General features: G+C 49.1%; 1 protein-coding gene and 1 long non-coding RNA gene across 2 annotated transcripts in view; one reads left to right on the top strand and one right to left on the bottom strand.

The window, feature by feature from the left end:
- HCK (HCK proto-oncogene, Src family tyrosine kinase) overlaps positions 1 to 18,901 on the bottom strand; it is a 42,018-nt gene that overhangs the window by 11,016 nt on the left and 12,101 nt on the right. The window contains exons 2-10 of the mRNA NM_001435701.1: positions 13,668 to 13,788; positions 10,470 to 10,512; positions 9,733 to 9,835; positions 8,804 to 8,902; positions 7,320 to 7,423; positions 3,500 to 3,649; positions 3,013 to 3,165; positions 1,050 to 1,232; positions 9 to 85 (exon numbers count right to left, since the gene is read on the bottom strand). Coding sequence (NP_001422630.1) covers positions 9 to 85; positions 1,050 to 1,232; positions 3,013 to 3,165; positions 3,500 to 3,649; positions 7,320 to 7,423; positions 8,804 to 8,902; positions 9,733 to 9,835; positions 10,470 to 10,512; positions 13,668 to 13,788 — 1,033 coding nt within the window. The remainder of the gene's footprint in view (positions 1 to 8; positions 86 to 1,049; positions 1,233 to 3,012; positions 3,166 to 3,499; positions 3,650 to 7,319; positions 7,424 to 8,803; positions 8,903 to 9,732; positions 9,836 to 10,469; positions 10,513 to 13,667; positions 13,789 to 18,901) is intronic.
- The window catches only part of LOC146395254 (uncharacterized), a 48,146-nt gene that overhangs the window by 24,685 nt on the left and 4,560 nt on the right, over positions 1 to 18,901 (top strand). The gene's annotated exons all lie outside the window — the stretch shown is intronic.

Genomic DNA, 18,901 nt, shown 5'->3' with positions numbered 1-18,901 from the left:
ATTCTCACCTGGGCCGAGAAGTCGATGAGTTTTTGCAAAGGCTGCTTGCTGCCTTCTTCACTTTTCAGGAAGTCAAGCAGGCTGCCTGTGTGGGGGAGAGGGAAGCAACATTTACTAGTCTCATGACTTTAGTGTGTGGTTAAGATTATTCACAGTGATAGATTTAAGTGAAAATATTTTTTTACCACTCCTAGTGTTTGAGAAATAGAATTTCAGCATTTAAAAAATGACTTTGTGATTGCTAGACTGGTTCTTTGTCCCAGATACCTTTCTGAGCCTGGATGACTGGGGGCCATGGTTTTATAAGGCTGGCAAATAAATGATAAAAACTTAGAGATTTCAAATCACTCCAAATGGAGATCATGTGAGGAGTTCCTGCTGTGGTACAGTGAGTTAAGAATCCAACTGCAGCAGCTCAGGTCACTATAGAGGCACAGGTTCAATCCCAGCATTGCCGCAGCTGTGGCATAGGTCACAGCTGTGGCTCAGATTCAATCCCTGGCCCTGGGAACTTCTATATTCTGTGGGTGTGGCTATGAAAAAAAATGGAGATTGTGTGAGATGTTTCTGTATATTGAAAAATGGGTAGGGGCTTCTCGGATCGTGTGTAGGTGGATGGGGGCAGCCTGGCATGGATGCTTTGCCAACTCTTAAGGGACACGTTGCTGACTCTCTTTTCTGGAGCACTGGTCCATCCAAGGAAGGTGGCTGATGGTGGGTGGAGCTGAAGGAGTCACGCCCGCCTCTAGGGCTCACAGTAAACCCATAGAAGCTGCTTCTCCTATCACCCATGGGGGTTCTGGTGCTACCCCCTCCCTGTGGCCCATGGGCTCCCCTTCCCCTGGCATCCCCCCAACATGCTTTCATCCCCTTAACCAGGAGGGGGCTGGGCGGTTGCATGTGTGTGTGCTCAATGAGTACTTGTCAGAAGGGCTCCTGGCCAGACTGGGGGCATCTTGAAGGCAAAGGCCATGTCAGAGTCTCCTTGGAGTCTGCCAGTGACCAGTAAGAGCCACAGCCCACACCCCTCAGCCCCCAGCATGCAGCACCTTTGGCCATGAACTCCGTGATGATGTAGATGGGCTCTTCCGTGGTGACCACCGCGTGCAGCTTCACCAGCTTGTCGTGCTGCAGAGTTTTCATCAGGTTGGCTTCTGCCAGGAAGGCCTCCACAGACATGCTCCCGGGCTTCATGGTCTTCACGGCCACCTTGGTGTGCTTGTTGTAGGTGGCTGGAGCGGGACGGGGCGCAGGGAAGGCGGTCAGGACCCATGCTCTTTTCCCACTATCCCGAAAACCCGGCTATAGACCGGCCTCCTCCAGAAAGCCTTCCCTGCCCTTCTCAGTCCTTAGAGAGGGAAGGGGAGGCACGGGCTTTGGCCTCAGACAGATGTGATCTGGAAGGGTGGACCACCACTTCCTAGCTCTGTGCCCTTGGGCAAGTTACTTAACCTCTCTGAGCTGTGGTTTCCTCATCTGTAAAGTGGAAATCAGCACAGCCTTCAAAAGGCTCTTGCAGGGATGAAAGAAGAACCTTAAAACATCACTCGGATTAGGTCACTTGCTCATACACACACTCACCTTTGTTTTGTCAACACTTATACACACACCCCATCTTTGCTTAAAATGTTTTACTTAATATTAACACTGTCATCCAATTAAATACCAGCTTTATCAGGGTCCACAAGGCCCTGCGTAATCTGGCCTTGCCCACCTTGCCTCATCATCCACCAAGTCCCCCTTGCCTTTTGTGCACCAGTCAGCCTGCATGCCATTCAGTCCCTCAAGCATCCAGCTCCCCCTCCCCCCACAGGGACTTTGCACATGTTTTTCCCTCACCTCACCCCCACCCTTCCCCTGCTTCATCTTGTCGATCTTGTAAATCTCATTGTTGTTTATGTTTCCATTTTTGCTTTGGCTGCCAGGAAGCTCTAACCCAGATTTGAGGTCTTCCTGTAGTAAGAGTCTAAGCCCTTATGTAGTATTTTTTTGTTTTCCTGCATCATCAGTCCAATCTGTCTTACCTTCCTCACCATACTTTCTCTGCCACATTCTCTTATTTAGTGCCTGGAACATAGTAGGCTCTCGATAAATATAGTTCAAATACATAGATTTTTAAATGCATTTTTTTTCCTGGCTGAACTGTTTGCATCTCTCTAAGTTGTCTTTGTTCCCATTAGGAACGTGGTGGAGTATAAACACAATGCGGAGCACCAGGCACTTGGCCAGGCATTGCGTCTACCCCACAGTTCTGCAAAGCAGGTTTTGCTATTCTCAGGTTATTAGAGGCAGGATGGCAGGGGTGGAATATGCCTTTTGGGTGCTCTGCCATTTCTTAGCATGGTGCTGGGCACATGGCAGGACTCAAAACAGCTTATTCATCAGCTGCCAACACTAAACTCACCTGGAAATCTCCAAGCTATACTTCCACATTCTTTTTTTTTTTTAAGGGCCTCATTCATTGGCATATTGGAAATTCCCAGGCTAGGGGTCATATCAGAGCTGCAGCTGCCAGCCCGTGCCACAGCCACAGCAATGCCAGATCCGAGCTGCATCTTTGACCTATGCTGCAGCTTGTGACAATGCCAGATCCTTAACCTACTGAGTGAGGCCGTGATCAAACCTTCATCCTCACAGACACTAGTGGGCTTCTTAATGCACTGAACCACAATGGGAACTCCCTACTTGTGCATGCTTAATTTTCATCATCCTAAGAGATGCTCTGGTTATCTCAATCCCAAACTGTCCCAGCTCCCTAGGAGGGGGATGGATTCCTCATCTGGGACCTCTGCTTTCCAGAAGAGAGTTTTTGACCCCAGGACAGGCCTAGCCTTAAAGGCAAATCAGTGTTTGCATGGCAGGACAATTTGGTTTGCTATCAGAGGAATTGCTCCTTTATGGCTGCTATTCAAATCTCCCCTCAACCCAGGACGGCAGTCACACTTTGCCTCAGGCTGTTCCCGGAAGCAAGGACCTCCCTCTCCCCTCCCTGCCCTGGGCCTGGGTCCTTACCCAGCCAGACTTCCCCAAACTGCCCCGCTCCAAGTCTCTTCTCCATCTTGAGGGACTCCCGGGGGATCTCCCAGGCATCTTTCTCCCAAGGCTTCTGGGGCTTGGAGGACACGCAGGGCACGGTCAGCTTCTGGCAAAGCCCGTCGCTCCCCTCTGGAACAGAGCCCCTGGTCAGTCGAGAGTGGTCAGCTCCAAGCCAGGCACGAGCTTCCCCTTGGAAGCCTCCCTGCTTGGTCCTTGGCATTGGGCTCATATTCCAAACAGTTCCCTCTCCCTCCGCCCACCTGGGGGACATTCCCAAGAGGATAGGTGAGATGCCACCTCTGCCCTCCTGCTCAACAGACCTAAGACTTCAGGAGAATCCAAAGCAACTATTTATCCAGGGAGGGTCAGGAAAACCTCAGCAGCCTCCCAGGCCGCAGTGCTCCCTCGAGCGGGCTTCCCGGGAGCCAGGCAGGCACTGGGAGGCAGGCTGGGCGGGACTCACTCTTGTAGTGGGCCACCAGCTCCTGCAGGGTGTTGAAAGTGCTCCGTGGGGAGATGTAGAAGCCCCCGCTGTCCAGGGTCCGGATCTTGTAATGCTTCACCGTGTCCCTGTGCTGGGGGTCGTAGTCTCGCACGGACAAAGAGTAGCTCCCTGGAAGGGCGGGAGAGAAACCCCGCAGGAGTTGGCTCAAAGGCTGACCATCCCATGTCAGCACCCCTGACCCCCTGTCAGGCCACTGCAGGCACTGTCCTGGCACCTGCACAGCAGAGTATAAGGTAGGAATGGGCTGTGGAGTCAGGCTGCCTGGGTGCTCATCAGGCTGCTCCATTTCCAGCTGTGAGACCTTGGGCAAGTGACCATACCACCTCTCTGTGCCTCAGTTTCCTCATCTATAAAATGAGATTGGTCATAGCTCCTTGCCTCGTCACATTGCTTGATGGTTAAAAGAAGTAATGCTTGTACTCAGGATGTAAACACTCGGTAAAAGTTGGCTGGCATCATCTTCATTATTATTTCTTTTCTTTATCTTCTTCTTCTTCTTTTTTTTTTTTGCTTTTTAGGGCCACACCTGTGGCATGTGGAAGTTCCCAGGCTAGGGGTCAAATCAGGGCTACAGCTGCCAGCCTACACCACAGCCACAGCAATGCCAGATCTGAGCCACATCTTTGACCTACACCACAGCTCATGGTAACGCCGGATCCTTAACCCACTGAGCGAGGCCAGGGATCGAACCTGTGTCCTCAGGGATACCAGTTGGGTCTGTTTCTGCTAAGCCACAACAGGAATGCTTTCATTATTATTTCTTTATCTATCTGTCTATCAATCAATCAATCAATCACAAAAGCCCAAATTCCACACCACTTTGGTAAAAAGTAAAAAGGTAAAATAAGTGAACAAACAAAAAATTCTAATCTGATTATCCTGGTAGGCCCAGTGTCATCACAAGGGTCTTTATAAGAGGAGGTAAGAAGGTCAAAGTAGGATAGGAAGTTGGGGTTGGAGAGATGTGAGAAAGGCGCCACTGGCCAAGGGATGCTGGTGGCTCCACAAGCTGAAACAGGCAAAGAAACAGATTCTTTTCTGAAGCCTCCAAGAGGGACCAGTCCTGCTGACACCTTCCCTTGAGCCCATTGAACCTGATTTCAGACTTCTGACCCGCAGAACCATAAGATAATTAATTTATCTTGTTTTAAGCCACTGAGCTTATAATTTGTTACACCGGCAGTAGGAACCTAATGCACATGGCCTCGTAGAGCGGAAACACACACCTCTTTCGGCCCATGGCCACAGTTCTGCCACTGGTGAGCTGTGTGTCCTTGAGCAAGTTACTAACCCGTCTCTCAGTTTTCTCCACCGCCATAGCGCTATGTCATAGGATTTGGGAGGAGATTTAAATTGTTGCATGGGGAGTTCCTATTGTGGTGCAGCAGAAATGAATCCAACTAGTATCCATGAGGATGTGGGTTCAATTCTTTGCCTTGCTCAGTGGGTCAGGGATCCTGTGTTGCCGTGAGCTGTGGTGTAGGTCACAGATGTGGCTACATTGCTGTGGCTGTGGTGTAGGCCGGCAGCTGTAGCTCTGATTTGACCCCGAGTCTGGCAACTTCCGTATGTGGTGTGTGTGGCCCTAAAAAAATAAACAAACAAATTGTTGCATGAATAACTGTTGACAGTACATGCTAGCCACTGTCTAAAGAACCTTGTGTGAATGAATAATGAATAAATAGGAATAATGTTCATTATAATGAATTACAGTTATATGCATTATAACCAATTATATTATGCGTTATAAGGAATGAATAACCTCATGAGGCAGAGGTTTTATATGATGACAATGTTATAGATGAGGAGACTGAGTTCCAGGAAGGTGAAGTAATTCAACTGCAGTCACACAGCTTGTAAGGGTCAGAGCTGGGATTCAAACCCAGGTGTCTGGGAGTTCCATGATGGCTTAGTGGGTTAAGGACCCCACATGGTCACTGCTGTGGCTCTGGTTACTGCTGTGGTTCTGGTTATTGCTGTGGCATGAGTTCAGTCCTTGGCCTGGGAACATCCTCATGCTGCAGGCATGGCCAAAAAATATAAAAGCCAGGTATCTGGCTCTGAGAACCCACTCTTAGCCACTCTGCCCAGTCAAGGAGAGGCTGCTTGGCTGATGCTGGGTGGGGAGGGGCAGAATCCAAGGGCACTCATGCTGTAAATTTCGTCGAATTGGTTAACTGGCCTATGCCACTACCTCTGAGGGCTGTGACAGTGGCCCAGGCTCACTTTCCTGCCGCTGTTTCTGCAGTTGCTCTGCCCCACGTGCAGGATGGCCCAGCAGGAATAGAAGACCCGAGAGGTGTGTGTGGCTTTACCTTTTTGTCCGATTTCTTTTCCTCTGGGGGCTGCTAGGGGGCTTGTTGGGTGGGAGAACATAAAGCCTAAACATTTGCTGACCCAAAACACTGATGAGTGGCTTCCCCAATTCAGATACCTGGGGGCGAGTAGAAAGCCACACAGATGCCTCTGATTGACGTCCCCAAATCTGTCTGTCCAGGATACTGTGAGGTCACACTTCATACAATTTACTGCTAGATTTGTTTTTTGGGGTTTTTTTTGGGTCTGCACCCACAGCATACGGAAGTTCCCAGGCTAGGGGTTGAATCGGAGATACAGATGCCGGCCTACACCACAGCCACGGCGCCTGGGGATCTGAGCTGTGTCTGCGACCTACACCACAGCTCATGGCAACACTGGATCCCTGACCCACTGAGCAAGGCCAGAGGTCTAACCTGCGTCTTCATGGATACTAGTTGGGTTGGTTAACCTGCTGAGCCACAGCAGGAACTCCCCAAGGATTTTTTTTTTTTTTTTCTAGATTTGAACTAAGCAGTCTTGAGTCTAAAGGTGCACTTTGGGGAGTTCCTGCCATGGCTCAGTGGTTAACGAATCTGACTAGGAACCATGAGGTTGCAGGCTTGATCCCTAGCCTTGCTCAGTGGGTTAAGGATCCGGCGTTGCTGTGAGCTGTGGTGTAGGTTGCAGACGTGGCTCAGATCTGGCATTGCTGTGGCTCTGGTGTAGGCTGGCGGCTACAGCTCTGATTAGATCTCTAGCCTGGGAACCTCCATATGCTGCGGGAGTGGCCCTAGAAATGACAAAAAAAAAAAAAAAAAAAAAAGACGAAAAAGTAAAAAATAAAATAAAGGTGCACTTTGTGTGACAAATCTGAAACCACGAAAACTCCTACTTCCACTCATTCCTATGGGGAAATTGGCCTCAGTTGATGCCAGGTGGAAGTATGCGACGATTTGGGGGCATTTCTCTTGCCTCCTGTGCAATGACCGCACACAAGGTCACCCTCACCTCATAGGGATTTCGGGAAGCAGGTTGCCAACATGAAAACTTCCAAATATCTCAAAGGAGCCTTTCTAAGCCAGGTCCCAGAGGAGGCTGGATTGGGGCTCCACGTGGCCTGAGCCCACCCCACTTCCTTATGGAGGAAGGGAGGAGTCAGGCTTGTGGACAAGATGCATCTTGATGAGTATTTAAAAGATTATAAGCTAATGAAGATCAAGTTCAGCAGGATGTTGTTCTTCAGGGCAGTAACCCCACCTCCTACTTCCTTTGACCTAAGTTGGCACCTAGGGGGACTGGGACAGCCAGAAACAGGCTTGAGCAAAGGGCAGGAGGAAGCCTGGTAGCCATAGGGAGCTGGGCAAGTCGTCCAGCACCCCCAACCCCAGGGCATTCCCGAAGGAGGACTGGTGGCCAGTTGTGTCTGGAACACCCTTGGGGAGCGTGGTCGGGGACCCAGGGCTGGGAAGGCCAGCATCACCTTTGGTGGTCTCACTGTCCCGGATCATGAAGGAGCCCAGCACGTTCCCTGGGGCCAGGAGTTGGCGCTCTGCATCCTTCCGGCTGATGCCCTTGAAGAACCACCTGGAGAGAAGGGGGGGCAGCGTGTGAACCAGCGACAGGCAGTCCTGTTCCACTCACTCTCAGCCCTCTCATCCAGCACTGGGATCCCAAAGACCTGGTATCTGTTTTGCGCAAAGCTTCTTTTGGGGGGAAAACAGCCATTCTTTTGATATTAAAAGCTCCCCGGCTTGCGGCTTTGAACACTTACAAAATCCTGCACTGTACCTCACCCAGAGCGGGAGCAGGGCACGGATGCCCCAGAGAAAGCCTAGAGGGAGACAGAAATGGCTGAGACCCCCTGTGGCTTGTAGGGGCTGTGCTGGGGGAGGTCCAGGACAGAAGGGTCAGCGATGGCCGTGGGGGCTTCACTGTGGCCACAGAGGGGAGATTCCACAGGACAGAGAGGTTTCATGCACACTAAGAAAGGGGTGACTTTAAGATGGGAAAAGCCCAAACGTTTTAATTTTTAACAGGCCAGCATCCCAAACCCACAGTACCATCTAGCTAGAGGGAGGAAGCAAAGGAGAAAAAAACATGGGGTCAGTTTTCAACTGTTTGGCTGATTCTGAACTGGGTCTCTTGCCACCTTAGAGTAGAGCCATCTTTTTATTTGTCGGTCTCACCCCAAACTGTGAACATCTCCAGGGAGGAGCCCTCCCTGAGTCACCTAGTACCCCTGGAATAGGGCTGGGGGTACGGGAGGTCCCCAGCAAGTGTCTGTGGGATGACCGGGTGGATGGACAGATGGATGGACAAATGAAGTATAATTCTATGTTTTCAGAGTCAAGTTAGACACAAAGAAACTGCAGCCAAGAATGAAGGGTTATTGGGCTCTCCTTGAGGGCTGGGGGTGTCTCATTTGTTCTGCAGCCCCCAGCCTGGCACAAAGCTAGGTGCGGCACAGGCACATGTTTGCTGAATGAGTCACATGAGAGATGACGCCCTGGAGTGAGCTGGCTTGGCTCTCAGAGGACCCTCTCTAAAGCAACTGTATACTTTATCCAACAAACATTCATTGAGCACTGACTGCATGCCAGCCTGTGCAGGGGATGCAGCAGACAGGCAAGGTCCCTGCTCTCGTGCGCTCCCCTTCTCGTGGGGGAGCCAGACAGTGAACCTGTGAACAGCCAAAGAAATAAGATCGTTTTTGCTCATGAGAAGTGTTCAAAAGGGAATAAAACCAGTTTCCATGAGAGAGAGAGTCACAGAGGGGACCTGCTTGAGACAGGGTGGCCCAGGAAGGCCTCTCTGAGACCTGAAGGATGAGAAGGAGCCAGCCAGCAAAAAGCCTAGGAAGAGTATGCCAGGCAGGAGAGACAGTGACTGCAAAAGCCCCAAGGTAGGAACAAAGCTGACTCTGCCCATGCTTCCTTCTGGTGGGCAGGGAAATAGAATACTTACTCCTCTGTCTCCAGAGAGTTGACGCGGGCAACATAGTTGCTTGGGATGTAGCCCTCGTTCCGGGTGGCGAGGGATCGAGCTCTCCACCACTCCCCAGACCTGGGGGACAGGGGCAACAAAGGGGTCAGGGGGCAGGAGAACCACCCCTGGTCCTCTTGGGCCCCCAGCCTTGGCCTAGAATCCCCCCAACCCCAGAAAGCTGGTGGGATGAGGGGCGGGGTCACTAGAGTCCCAGCCCCCAGTCTGCACCCCATGATTAAGGTAAGTGTCCTCACAACAGCCCCCACTCTGAATCCCTGGGTCCATCTAGGGCTGGAATCAAGCCCTGTCCCCACATTCATAGCCCACAGCTCTAGCCTCACCTTTATTCTCTGGACTTGTGTCTTTTGCCTAATTCTCCATATGTGAGATGGGGCCCTGTGCTCATGGCAGATTCGCAGTAGCCCATTGGGGCCAAGAGCCAGAGGGAGTGGGCTCAGGAATCTGACCAAGCATAACCACTCCCATCCTTGGGCCCCAATATATACTGGACACTACAGCCACGGCTGGTGAACACTGCAGGAGGTTGGAGGTCATCAACTCAGCGATCCATGGATTTCTGAATGCAAAGTCACCTCAACAACGTCTGGTCCATAGGTAAGTCTACAGTTTAGTCACAGGTGCCTGAGGAAGGCTTCCCCGAGAAAGCCTTTTCAGCTGTCCATTCTTGCCTGGATGTGTGACATTGGCAAGTGCACAAGCCCCTTTATTGTGGCTTTAACCCAGCTTAGCAGGAAACCCTTCTTCCTTTATTGGTAATAGGTTCTCATTAGTCATTTACACTCTAGTATAATGTAGTCTATCAAGTTTTTAACTGAAGCACAAAAGAGAGCAGAATTGAGTGTTAGAGATGGGTATGTCTTGGGGCAGGGAGTGGAATGAGGACTCACTCCTCCAGGACCACCATCTGATCCCCCTTCTGGAAACTGAGGTCTTCATGGTGAATGGCCTCGTAGTCATACAGGGCAACCACAATGATGTCCTCAGAACCTGCTGGGAAGAGAGACACATAGGATGGTAAGGCTTTACGTGAGCATTCCCACAGCCCTGGGTGTTTCCCACCCCAACACCTGGTACCCAGCCCTATACCCCCTCATGTGTCTGTCTCACGGTATATATAAGTAAGCATCTTGGTGTGCTGGGTGTGATTCTAGAGTTTAAAGCTAGCGAAGTTTTTGAGTTCCCATTGTGGCTCAGGTCAAGGACCTGATGATGTCTCTGTGAGGATGCAGGTCTGACCCCTGGCCTCACTCAGTGGGCTAAGGATCTGGTTTTGCTGTAAGCTACAGCATAGGTCACAGATGCAGCTTGGATCCAGTGTTGCTATGGCTATGGGGTAGGCTGCAGCTGTAGCTCACATTTGACCCCTGGCCTGGGAACTTCTGTATGCCACAGGTGCAGCTGTAAAAAGGAAAAAAAAAAAAAAAAAAAGAAAGAAAAAGCTAATGGGATTTTGTTCACGTTACGAAACAGCGTTATAGAAACACAATAGCCTATAAAAGTACTTTGGGGGCAGTTTAGGGGATTTTCAAGGGTGGTTGGGATTTTTGCCCCAAGCTCTGACTGAGAACCTAACCTAATTCTCTTCATACTACAAGACCACTGCACCTGTTTGCCAGATACTTACCCTCTGTGGCCTCGGGTGGGTTGCTTTGGCTGCTGTCTGGCCACTGTGGGGAGAAATGGGACAGGGGGTTGAATCCAATAGTGTGTATGGAGCCATGAAGGTCCATGTCCAAAGGATATCCCAGCCCTGTGTGTTGTGGGAGGAGGCCCAGAGAGGGCTGTGGAAGTGCCCGAAGTAACACAGCATATTAGGTGCACAGCCAGCATAACAATGAAGGTCTGGGAGTTCCCATTGTGGCGCAGCGGAAGCAAATCCAACTAACAACCACGAGGTTTCAGGTTCAATCCCTGGCCTTGCTCAGTGGGTTAAGGATCTGGTGTTGCTGTGGCTGTGGTGTAGGCTGGCAGCTGCAGCTCCAATTGCACCCCTAGCCTGGAAACCTCTATATGCCTCAGTTGGGGCCTTAAAAAGCAAAAAAAAAACAAAAAACAAAAAACAAACAAACAAAAAAACCAAACAAAAAAAAAAAACAGATGCAGGTCTCTCAGCTTGTGGGCTCTGCCTTTAGCCTTGGACATACTGCAGGACACTGACTTGTTCCTTCCACTCAACATACAGTGAGGGGGTTGGTCTAAATCAGTGCTTTCCAAGGCATGTTTGAAGAAGCCCTTGGTCTACCGACATGGCCCCAAATAAAGGCTCCACTGTGTATATTAAACAACCTAAGTATCCATCCAAAGGGGAGATGGCGCCTGTGCTGCGGTGCTCAGGCAGCCCTAATAAGAGGATGCTGCTTCGTTCCTGGCACAATTAGACCTCAAAGATGTATTATTTTACTTTTTATTTTCGGCTGTGCATGTGGCACGTGGAAGTTCCCCGGCCAGGAATTGAACCCACGCCACAGCTGTGACCCGAGCTACAGCAATGACAGCGCTGGATCCTTAACCCCCTGAGCCACCAGGGAACCAGAGATATATCGTTAGTGAACAAAGCTAGTTCTTCAGAATTCTAAACAGGACACATGGACATAAAACATCCTTCACTCATCTGGACACATACTGAACACCCTGGAATGGAAATTCATGAAAAAAGGTTTGCAAGGGTCCACACCAAACTGACAAGAGCCTCTGCCTCTGGGGTGGGGTGTGGTAGTTCTTGGTCAGCAGAAACCATCGCTTTAGCTGTAACTTGTGATTTTTATTTTCAAGGAAAATGAATTTATGTGTCACACACATAGGTAAACATTAACTTAAAGAAACAGGGTTAGGAAACCCTGAGAATTATGTCTTTTGGGGAGAGATTCACGAAGCCCATTACAAAGATTCCTAAAGGCTCTGAGGAGTCCTACAAGGGAAGGAGTATCTGGCCCAGTGTTTTGCAACCTGACTTGACCTGGGAACCCTTTCTCACTTACTGACTTACAGCTGAACCAACACCCCACAGGAGGGGAGCAAGGAATCACTGATAACAGCCTTCCACCTGATGCTCAGAGAGAACAACCAAACACTAATGGGAGAAAACTTTCTGCTTCTCCCTGGTGACAAGCTAGAGGGCCTGAGAGAACCTGAGAACCTGGAGTCTCAGCTGCAGGAAGAGGGCCATGCAGGTAGGAGAGAGGCTGACCTGGGAGTGACAGGGTTTTAGGATGTGAGCGCAGGACCTCCCCAGTGTGAGAAGCTAGTGTAATTGCAGGCTGTATTAATAGAGGTCAAGTGTCAGAAGGAGGGAGGTGACAATTCCGCTCTTCTCCCATCTCCAGAATTAGTCCTGTTCTAGGCACCATACCCGGAGAAGGGCAAGCAGGATGGAGAAAGGCCAGGAGCCCACGTCGTGTGAAAGATGATTTGGGAGAGATGGGTGGGTTGGGATAAGATCATTGCCTTCTATCTCTACAAGCTCTCATGGGGCAAAGGGAATGGATGTGATTGGGGTGAGACTAAGGGGTAGGTTTGGGATCCAGGAGTAAGCGTTGTGGGGTAAGAGGCTCCCCTTCAACACAAGGAAGAACTACCTAGGGGGAGCCAGGAAGGCGTGCACCGCACCTCTGGAGGCAGTAAGCAGAGGCTGTGCCTCCCTGGGCAGCCTCAAATCAGGGGATGGACTAAAGGACCCTGGAGGAGAGTGAATGAACCCCAGCCTCAGGCTTAGAAAGACCAGGCTCTGCGGCTTCCCAGTAGGAGCCCAGGGAGCCATTTAACCTCTTTGAGCCGCAGTCACTGGGGCTGTAAAGTACTGTGGCCTCACAGCTTTTGGTGAGGATTAATGAGGTAGAAACACCTCCCTCGGTGCCCAGAACGTACACATGTTCAGAGGACAGTCATGGCGATGACAACTCTTAGTGCTCTTAGCATGGTCATCGCTGTTACTAGTCCTGTTATTGTCACCACTGCTATTCCGACTGTCCCTGCTCCTCTGGCTGTCACAAGTGCCATGACCAGTGGGGCTGCTTCTATGGCGAGTGCTGCTACCAGGACCACCCCTATTGCCACCAGTCATGGTGACTCCTCTTCATGTCACTAGCATCTGGCTCTGCTGCCTCTGCGGGTTAAAGGATCTCCTGCCACTGGCGCCTTGGAACTTACAATGCTGAGTTTGAATCCTGGCTCTACCCCTCACTAACCATTTGGCCCTTAGCAAGTTATTTTAATCTCTCGGTGGCTCAGCTGAAACATGAGTATAATACCGATCCTGACCTACAAGAGCGCTGTGATAACAGTTAAGGTGTTAATAACCAGAAAGCCCTCAGGATAGTGCCTGGCTCATTGTAAGCTCTGCGTGAGTGTCATAGACGTGAGCAAATACTTCTACTAGCGTTACTACTGCTCTTCTTCACTCTTTCTGCTGTCGTCCCTGCTGCTCTTGGCGTTATGCTTCCACTAATATTGTCGTTACTCTTGCTGTTATCACCACCGCTGTGATTACCGTTACTGCTGTGATGGTGATACTGTTGTCATTACTGCCATCATCTTAACTGCTGTTGCTGTCATCTGCTCATTCTTCGCTCGCAGCACTTCTTATGCTAGTGCCCACGCATCAGGCCGGCCAAGGCCTGGGCAGTGGGACAAGGAGAAGTGATGCCCTTTCCCTGGGCACTTGGTGCAGGTGTATCCTGGGGAGTCTGGGCACTGCTGGTGACTGCAGCTCCATTTTACCCCACACACTCTGCTCACCTTTGGGAAAACAGGAGGCTGGGTGGGCCATTTGGGGCAGCCCCCCCCACCCCGGCTGCTACCAGCTTCCCTTTCTTGCCCCACTCACCCGCTTTCCTGAGGAGGATGTAGGATCCGGCACATACACGGGATTGTGTGGGTTGGTGTTGGGCTCGCTCTTTGAGACCTTGCCTCTATCCCGGAGGAACTTGGACTTTACGCAGCCCATTCTGTGGCAGAGAGAAGGGAGGTGAGCCTGGCTGGCTGGGAACCCCGCCTGGAGCTGTCTTCCAGACCCCTTGCCCCCAGGTTGGCTCCCTCTGCCTGCCCTGTCTTCCCTCCCCCTCAGCCAGTTTCACTGCCGCCCCCCCAACCCCCGCGCCGCCACGTGGTGCTCACTCTTCCCTTGTCACCACTGGGCTTCCCCACATCCACGTCTGCCACGCACCCACACAGAGCCGATAAGTTGTCATAGTTGTGCTACCAAGGCTTCCTGCGATGGGAGGTTTATTCAGAGAATAAATCTCTAGGATCATTGAAATGTAGCAGGTAGAGCCTCAGGCAGAGTGGGTGGTGGGAGCTTCGGGCTCGGGGGTCAGAGAGCCTGAGCTGATGTCCCCCCCGCCGCCGCCCGCTCCCCAGTCTCAGTTCCTCATCTGCGAAATGGGGGTAATAATACAACCTACACACAGGGTGTTGGGAAGATGAGAAATCACGTGGGCGGGGAAATACTCAGCACAGCCTCAGGCTCGGAACAAGCAGTCAAGTAAAACTATACTCTAATTATAAGTTAACATTTAATATTATCTGATAAAGATCAAGTCGCATCATGTGGCTCAAGCAATCAAGAAACCATATTCCTCATCTCATTTTATAATTGCCTTCTGTAGCTTCCTCCCTCCTCTTCTCTTTTTTCTTTTTTCTATCCATCCCTTCTTTCTCTCGTGGATCTACTTGGTCATTCATCCATTCATTTACTCAGTAAACATTTATTGAGAGCTTTTTTAAACCAGGCTTCAGGCAAGCAAGGTTATGTGCTGGTGGAACTTGCACTAGAGAGAGTAGGAGACACAGACAATAAACAGGTGAACAAATAAATAAATTTGGTTAAGGAAAAGCATGAGGACGATAAAAGAGGCTGTGATGGGGAGCAACTGTGTGGGCCTCTTTAGACAAGGTGGTTGGGAAAGGCCTCTCTGAGGAGGTGATGTTGGACCTTGGGCCTGACTGACACAGAGGAGCCAAGTTACATAACCCTCGGAGGGAACAGTGTTCCAGGCAGAGGGAACAGCAAGTGCAAAGGCCCTGAGGCTGGAATGTGCTTGAAAAGAACGAGGCACTGAAAGGAGGCCAGTGTGGCTGGAGATCACAGGCAGGAGAGAGGAGGGTATATGAGGAGGCTGCCCCCCTTTGTACAGACAGCGAGAAATTTGGACTTGATGCTAAGGATGATGGGAAAGTATGAAAAGTTTTGAGCAGAAAGATGACAGGATTCAATTTGCACTTTAAATAATCCCACTGGCTGCTGGGTGGAGTATGGACTTTAGTGGGCAGGGCAGGGAGCCCTGTCTACTGCACGAGTCCAGGCTTGAGATGATGGTGGCCTAGTCTGGGGTGGTGGTTAGTGAGGGGGAAAGAAGTGGGCAGATTAAGGGAGTATTTTGGAGGTAGAGCTGACAGACTTTGCTGCTGCATTAATCAAATTCAAAGATATTTAAAGAAAAGCGGTTTACCTAATCAAAGTCAAAACTTCATTGGTAAAGTGGCAAAAATGTTTCATGTCTTTTCTCAAAATGTGCACATGTATTTGCTGAGAAGTCAGCCGCATATGGAAGCAATTGTTTCCTCATCGCTGCACAACTGCAGTTTTCTTCTAAGGCGGTTAGAACTCAGTTATACTTATCTTGTTAAAATAAACATGTGTTTGTGGGTTAAGGAAAAAAAAAAAACAAATTCCTAGGCTTAGAGGAGTTTTTTTTTTTTTTTTAAAGATTCTTTTTATTTACAAGGATGTTTTTGTCTGTCCTGGTGGGAATTGGGAACAGTTTACCCCCTCAAGACTGAAGTGGTTTCTGCTTCATTCGCCTTTTATGAATAACTTAAGGAACTGATCCAGACTTCTGGAGTGCTGGATCATTAAATTTGAAAAATTATTGCAATTAATCACTGCTTTATAATGTACTCCTATGCATTTAAAACAAAACTCAACACCTCTGTGACGTGTAATATGTATTCCAGTGGTGGGAAATAAAACAGCATATTGTGCAGTTTTGTACAGCATAAAATTATATTACACTTCATATATTTTGATTCACTTCAGGGTGTTCTGGGATGAGCATGGCTGTGTGATATAGGGCAGCTCCCTCCACCTCTCTGAGCATCTCCTCGGTATCCCTTACATCATCTATTTACATGTTTAAGACAGGGATAGGTCTCTGAAGGCACTGTGTTCGTGAATGATCCATGGATGGTGGGGTTCTGCCTCCCAGGGCTGTGGTAAGCACAGAGGGAGTTGATGAGTGTAAGGGTGTCTACCACACAGTAAGCACTACAGACCTTAAAAACTTTTTTTTCCTATGGCCACACCCGTGGTATATGGAGGTTCCCAAGACGGACTGAATCTGAGCTGCAGCTGGGACCTATGCTGAAGCTGGGACAAGGCCTGAGGCCTTAACCCACTGCGCTGCCAGGTAGGGGATTGAACCTGTGCCTCCACAGCAACCCGAGCCACTGCAGTCAGATTCTTAACCCACTGAGCCATGGCGGAAACTCCCTGGAAACGTTAACCATGACCGTTTCTGTTTACTAGCAGATGTGGTGCTGCCCGGAGCATCAAGCAAGCACTGTTTGCAAATCCTTTGGCCCACAAGTTTAGAGATACCACAGCACTTGAGAAGTTAGCTTTCTAAAATTGGGAATTCCATTAGTTCAGTTTTTGCACACTAAAGTGTGATTTTTTTTTTTTAAGTGACATACAGGCAGGAGCCAAATTTGCCTAAAATGTGATTTCCCCCAAACCAGGAGAAACATTCCATTGCCTGGCCTGGAGTGTCCTCAGAAATGCTCATTTTTGGAGTTCTCGTCATGGCTCAGGGTTAATGAACCCGATTAGTAACCATGAGGTTTTGGGTTTGATTCCTGGCCTCACTCAGTGGGTTAAGGATCTGGCATTGCCATAAGCTGTGGTGTAGGTCGGAGACGTGGCTCAGATCCTGCATTGCTGTGGCTATAGTGTAGGCCAATGGCTACAGCTCCAATTAGACCACTAGCCTGGGAACCTCCATATGCCATGGGTGCTGCCCTCAAAAAAAGACAAAAGACAAAAAAAAAAAAAAGAAATGCTCATTTTTCATGATCACTAGACTTAGCAATGTAACATAATTTAAATATTTCTACAGCCCTATTTTTTCAAGGGCAAAAGAAACTAGTGAATTAATTTTAAGATGTATTTATTTTTCCCAATAAGTCCAAATTATTATTAACATGTCATCAATATAAACCTATCAATGAGATACTTTATATTCTCTCTTTTTTTTTCTTCATGCTGAGCCTTCAAATCCCAGTGTGTATTTTACAGGTACAGCACATCTCAGCCAAGACTTGCCATGTTTCAGGTGCTCAATAGCCGTCTGTGGCTCAAAGCTACTGGACTCAGCAGTGCAGATACAGAACATCCCATCACAGCAGCACAGCTGAGTTTGTGTCCCTCACTGCTTCACTCAGTGCCTCCCTGGCACACAGTAAGAGCATAACGAGTGGTTCGTGAGTTGACGCATGCCCGGAGCCCTTGCTCTATATGGTCAGTCCAAGGTAAAAGCATCAAGAGTCCTGCTTCAGTTGGGATGGGAAGACTGGACATACAGAGTTACATTCCCAGGAAGCTGTCAGGGATTGGCAAAGATAGTCAGAGCCATGCAAAGACTGCTAAATACCGAGTGAGAAAAGTGAACTACAAAACACATATTAATATCAAGCCATTTTGTAAAATGAATATATATTCTGGTTCTGTCACTTAGGTGTGTGTTAATTTGTTCAGAGGGAAAAAAAAAACCTGTTTATGGTAATTGAGCAGCAAGCTAATGATTGGAGAATCCTTCTCATTTTGAAGAATGAGAAGGATTTCAGTAAAGATTTGGGGAAACTCAAGAATGTTCCAGGAGTTCCCACTGTGGCGCAACAGGATTGGCAGTGTCACTGCAGCACCAGAAAGCAAGTTCCATCCCTGGCCCGGCAAAGTGGGTGAAAGGATCCTGCATTGCTGAGAGCTGTGGTGTAGGTTGCAGCTGTAGCTCAGATTCAATCCCTAGTCAAAAAACTTCCATATACCAAGGGTATGGCCATAAAAAAAAAAAGAAGACTCAAAAAGGGTTATGTTACACCATTTAGAGAAAGGAAGGATTATCGAACCAGAAGCCTAAGGTGTGACTGCTATGGCCATTGCGTACTAGATTTAATCTCTGACCTTCCTGGTAGCCAAGATAAAAATGGGAAGTTGTACATTGTTACTGTAAAATCCCAGGAAGTATGGTAATTTACAGAAACAAACCATTTTGAGCATTAAATCAAAGAGAATTTATTATCTGGATCCTCCTCTAAAGGTCACTGAAGAATACAATGGACAGTTTCTCCAACTGTCCATTGTGATTTGACAATGTGATTTGACAGCAGAATCTGTAATATGTTGGTTCCCAAAAAGATGGTACTGATGTTTGGGTGGCTTTGGGAACCATGGAATGAGGTGGGGCTGGGAGAAGATGAGGGAAGAGGCTCATGTATTCCAGAGCCCCTGAGCAGGGTGGGGACTACAGAGGACCTGTGACAGAGTAGCTTGAAGCGAGTTAGAAATGTAACTCAGGGAGTTCCCCTCGTGGCTCAGTGGTTAACGAATCCGACTAGGAACCATGAGGTTGCAGGTTCGATCCCTGGCCTTGCTCAGTAGGTTAAGGATCCAGCGTTGCCATGAGCTGTGGTGTAGGTTACAGAGACGAGGCTTGGATCCTGCATTGCTGTGGCTGTGCCATAGGCTGGTGGCTACAGCTCTGATTAGACCTCTAGCCTGGGAACCTCCATGTGCCACAGAAGTGGCCCTGGAAAAGGCAAAAAGACAAAAAAAAAAAAAAAAAAAAAAAAAAGAAAGAAAGAAAGAATTGTAACTCAGTGCCTGGCTACTCAGAGTGTGGCCAGCATGAGGACAAACAGCATCATCATATAGGAGCTGTTGGAAATACAGAATCAGAGTTCCTGTTGTGACACAACAGAAACAAATCTGACTAGACCCATGAGGATCCATGAGGATTTGATCCCCAGCCTCCTTCAGCGGGTTGGGGATCCGGCATTGCCGTG

This window comes from Sus scrofa, chromosome 17 (genome assembly GCF_054392235.1).
Source record: "Sus scrofa isolate SSC_HxYL_T2T_F1_AM1 chromosome 17, Sscrofa_HxYL_maternal_Yorkshire_Landrace_v2.0, whole genome shotgun sequence".
Lineage (NCBI taxonomy): Eukaryota > Metazoa > Chordata > Mammalia > Artiodactyla > Suidae > Sus > Sus scrofa.
Note: the sequence above shows the minus strand (reverse complement) of the source record. Positions and strands in the feature narration are given on the sequence as shown.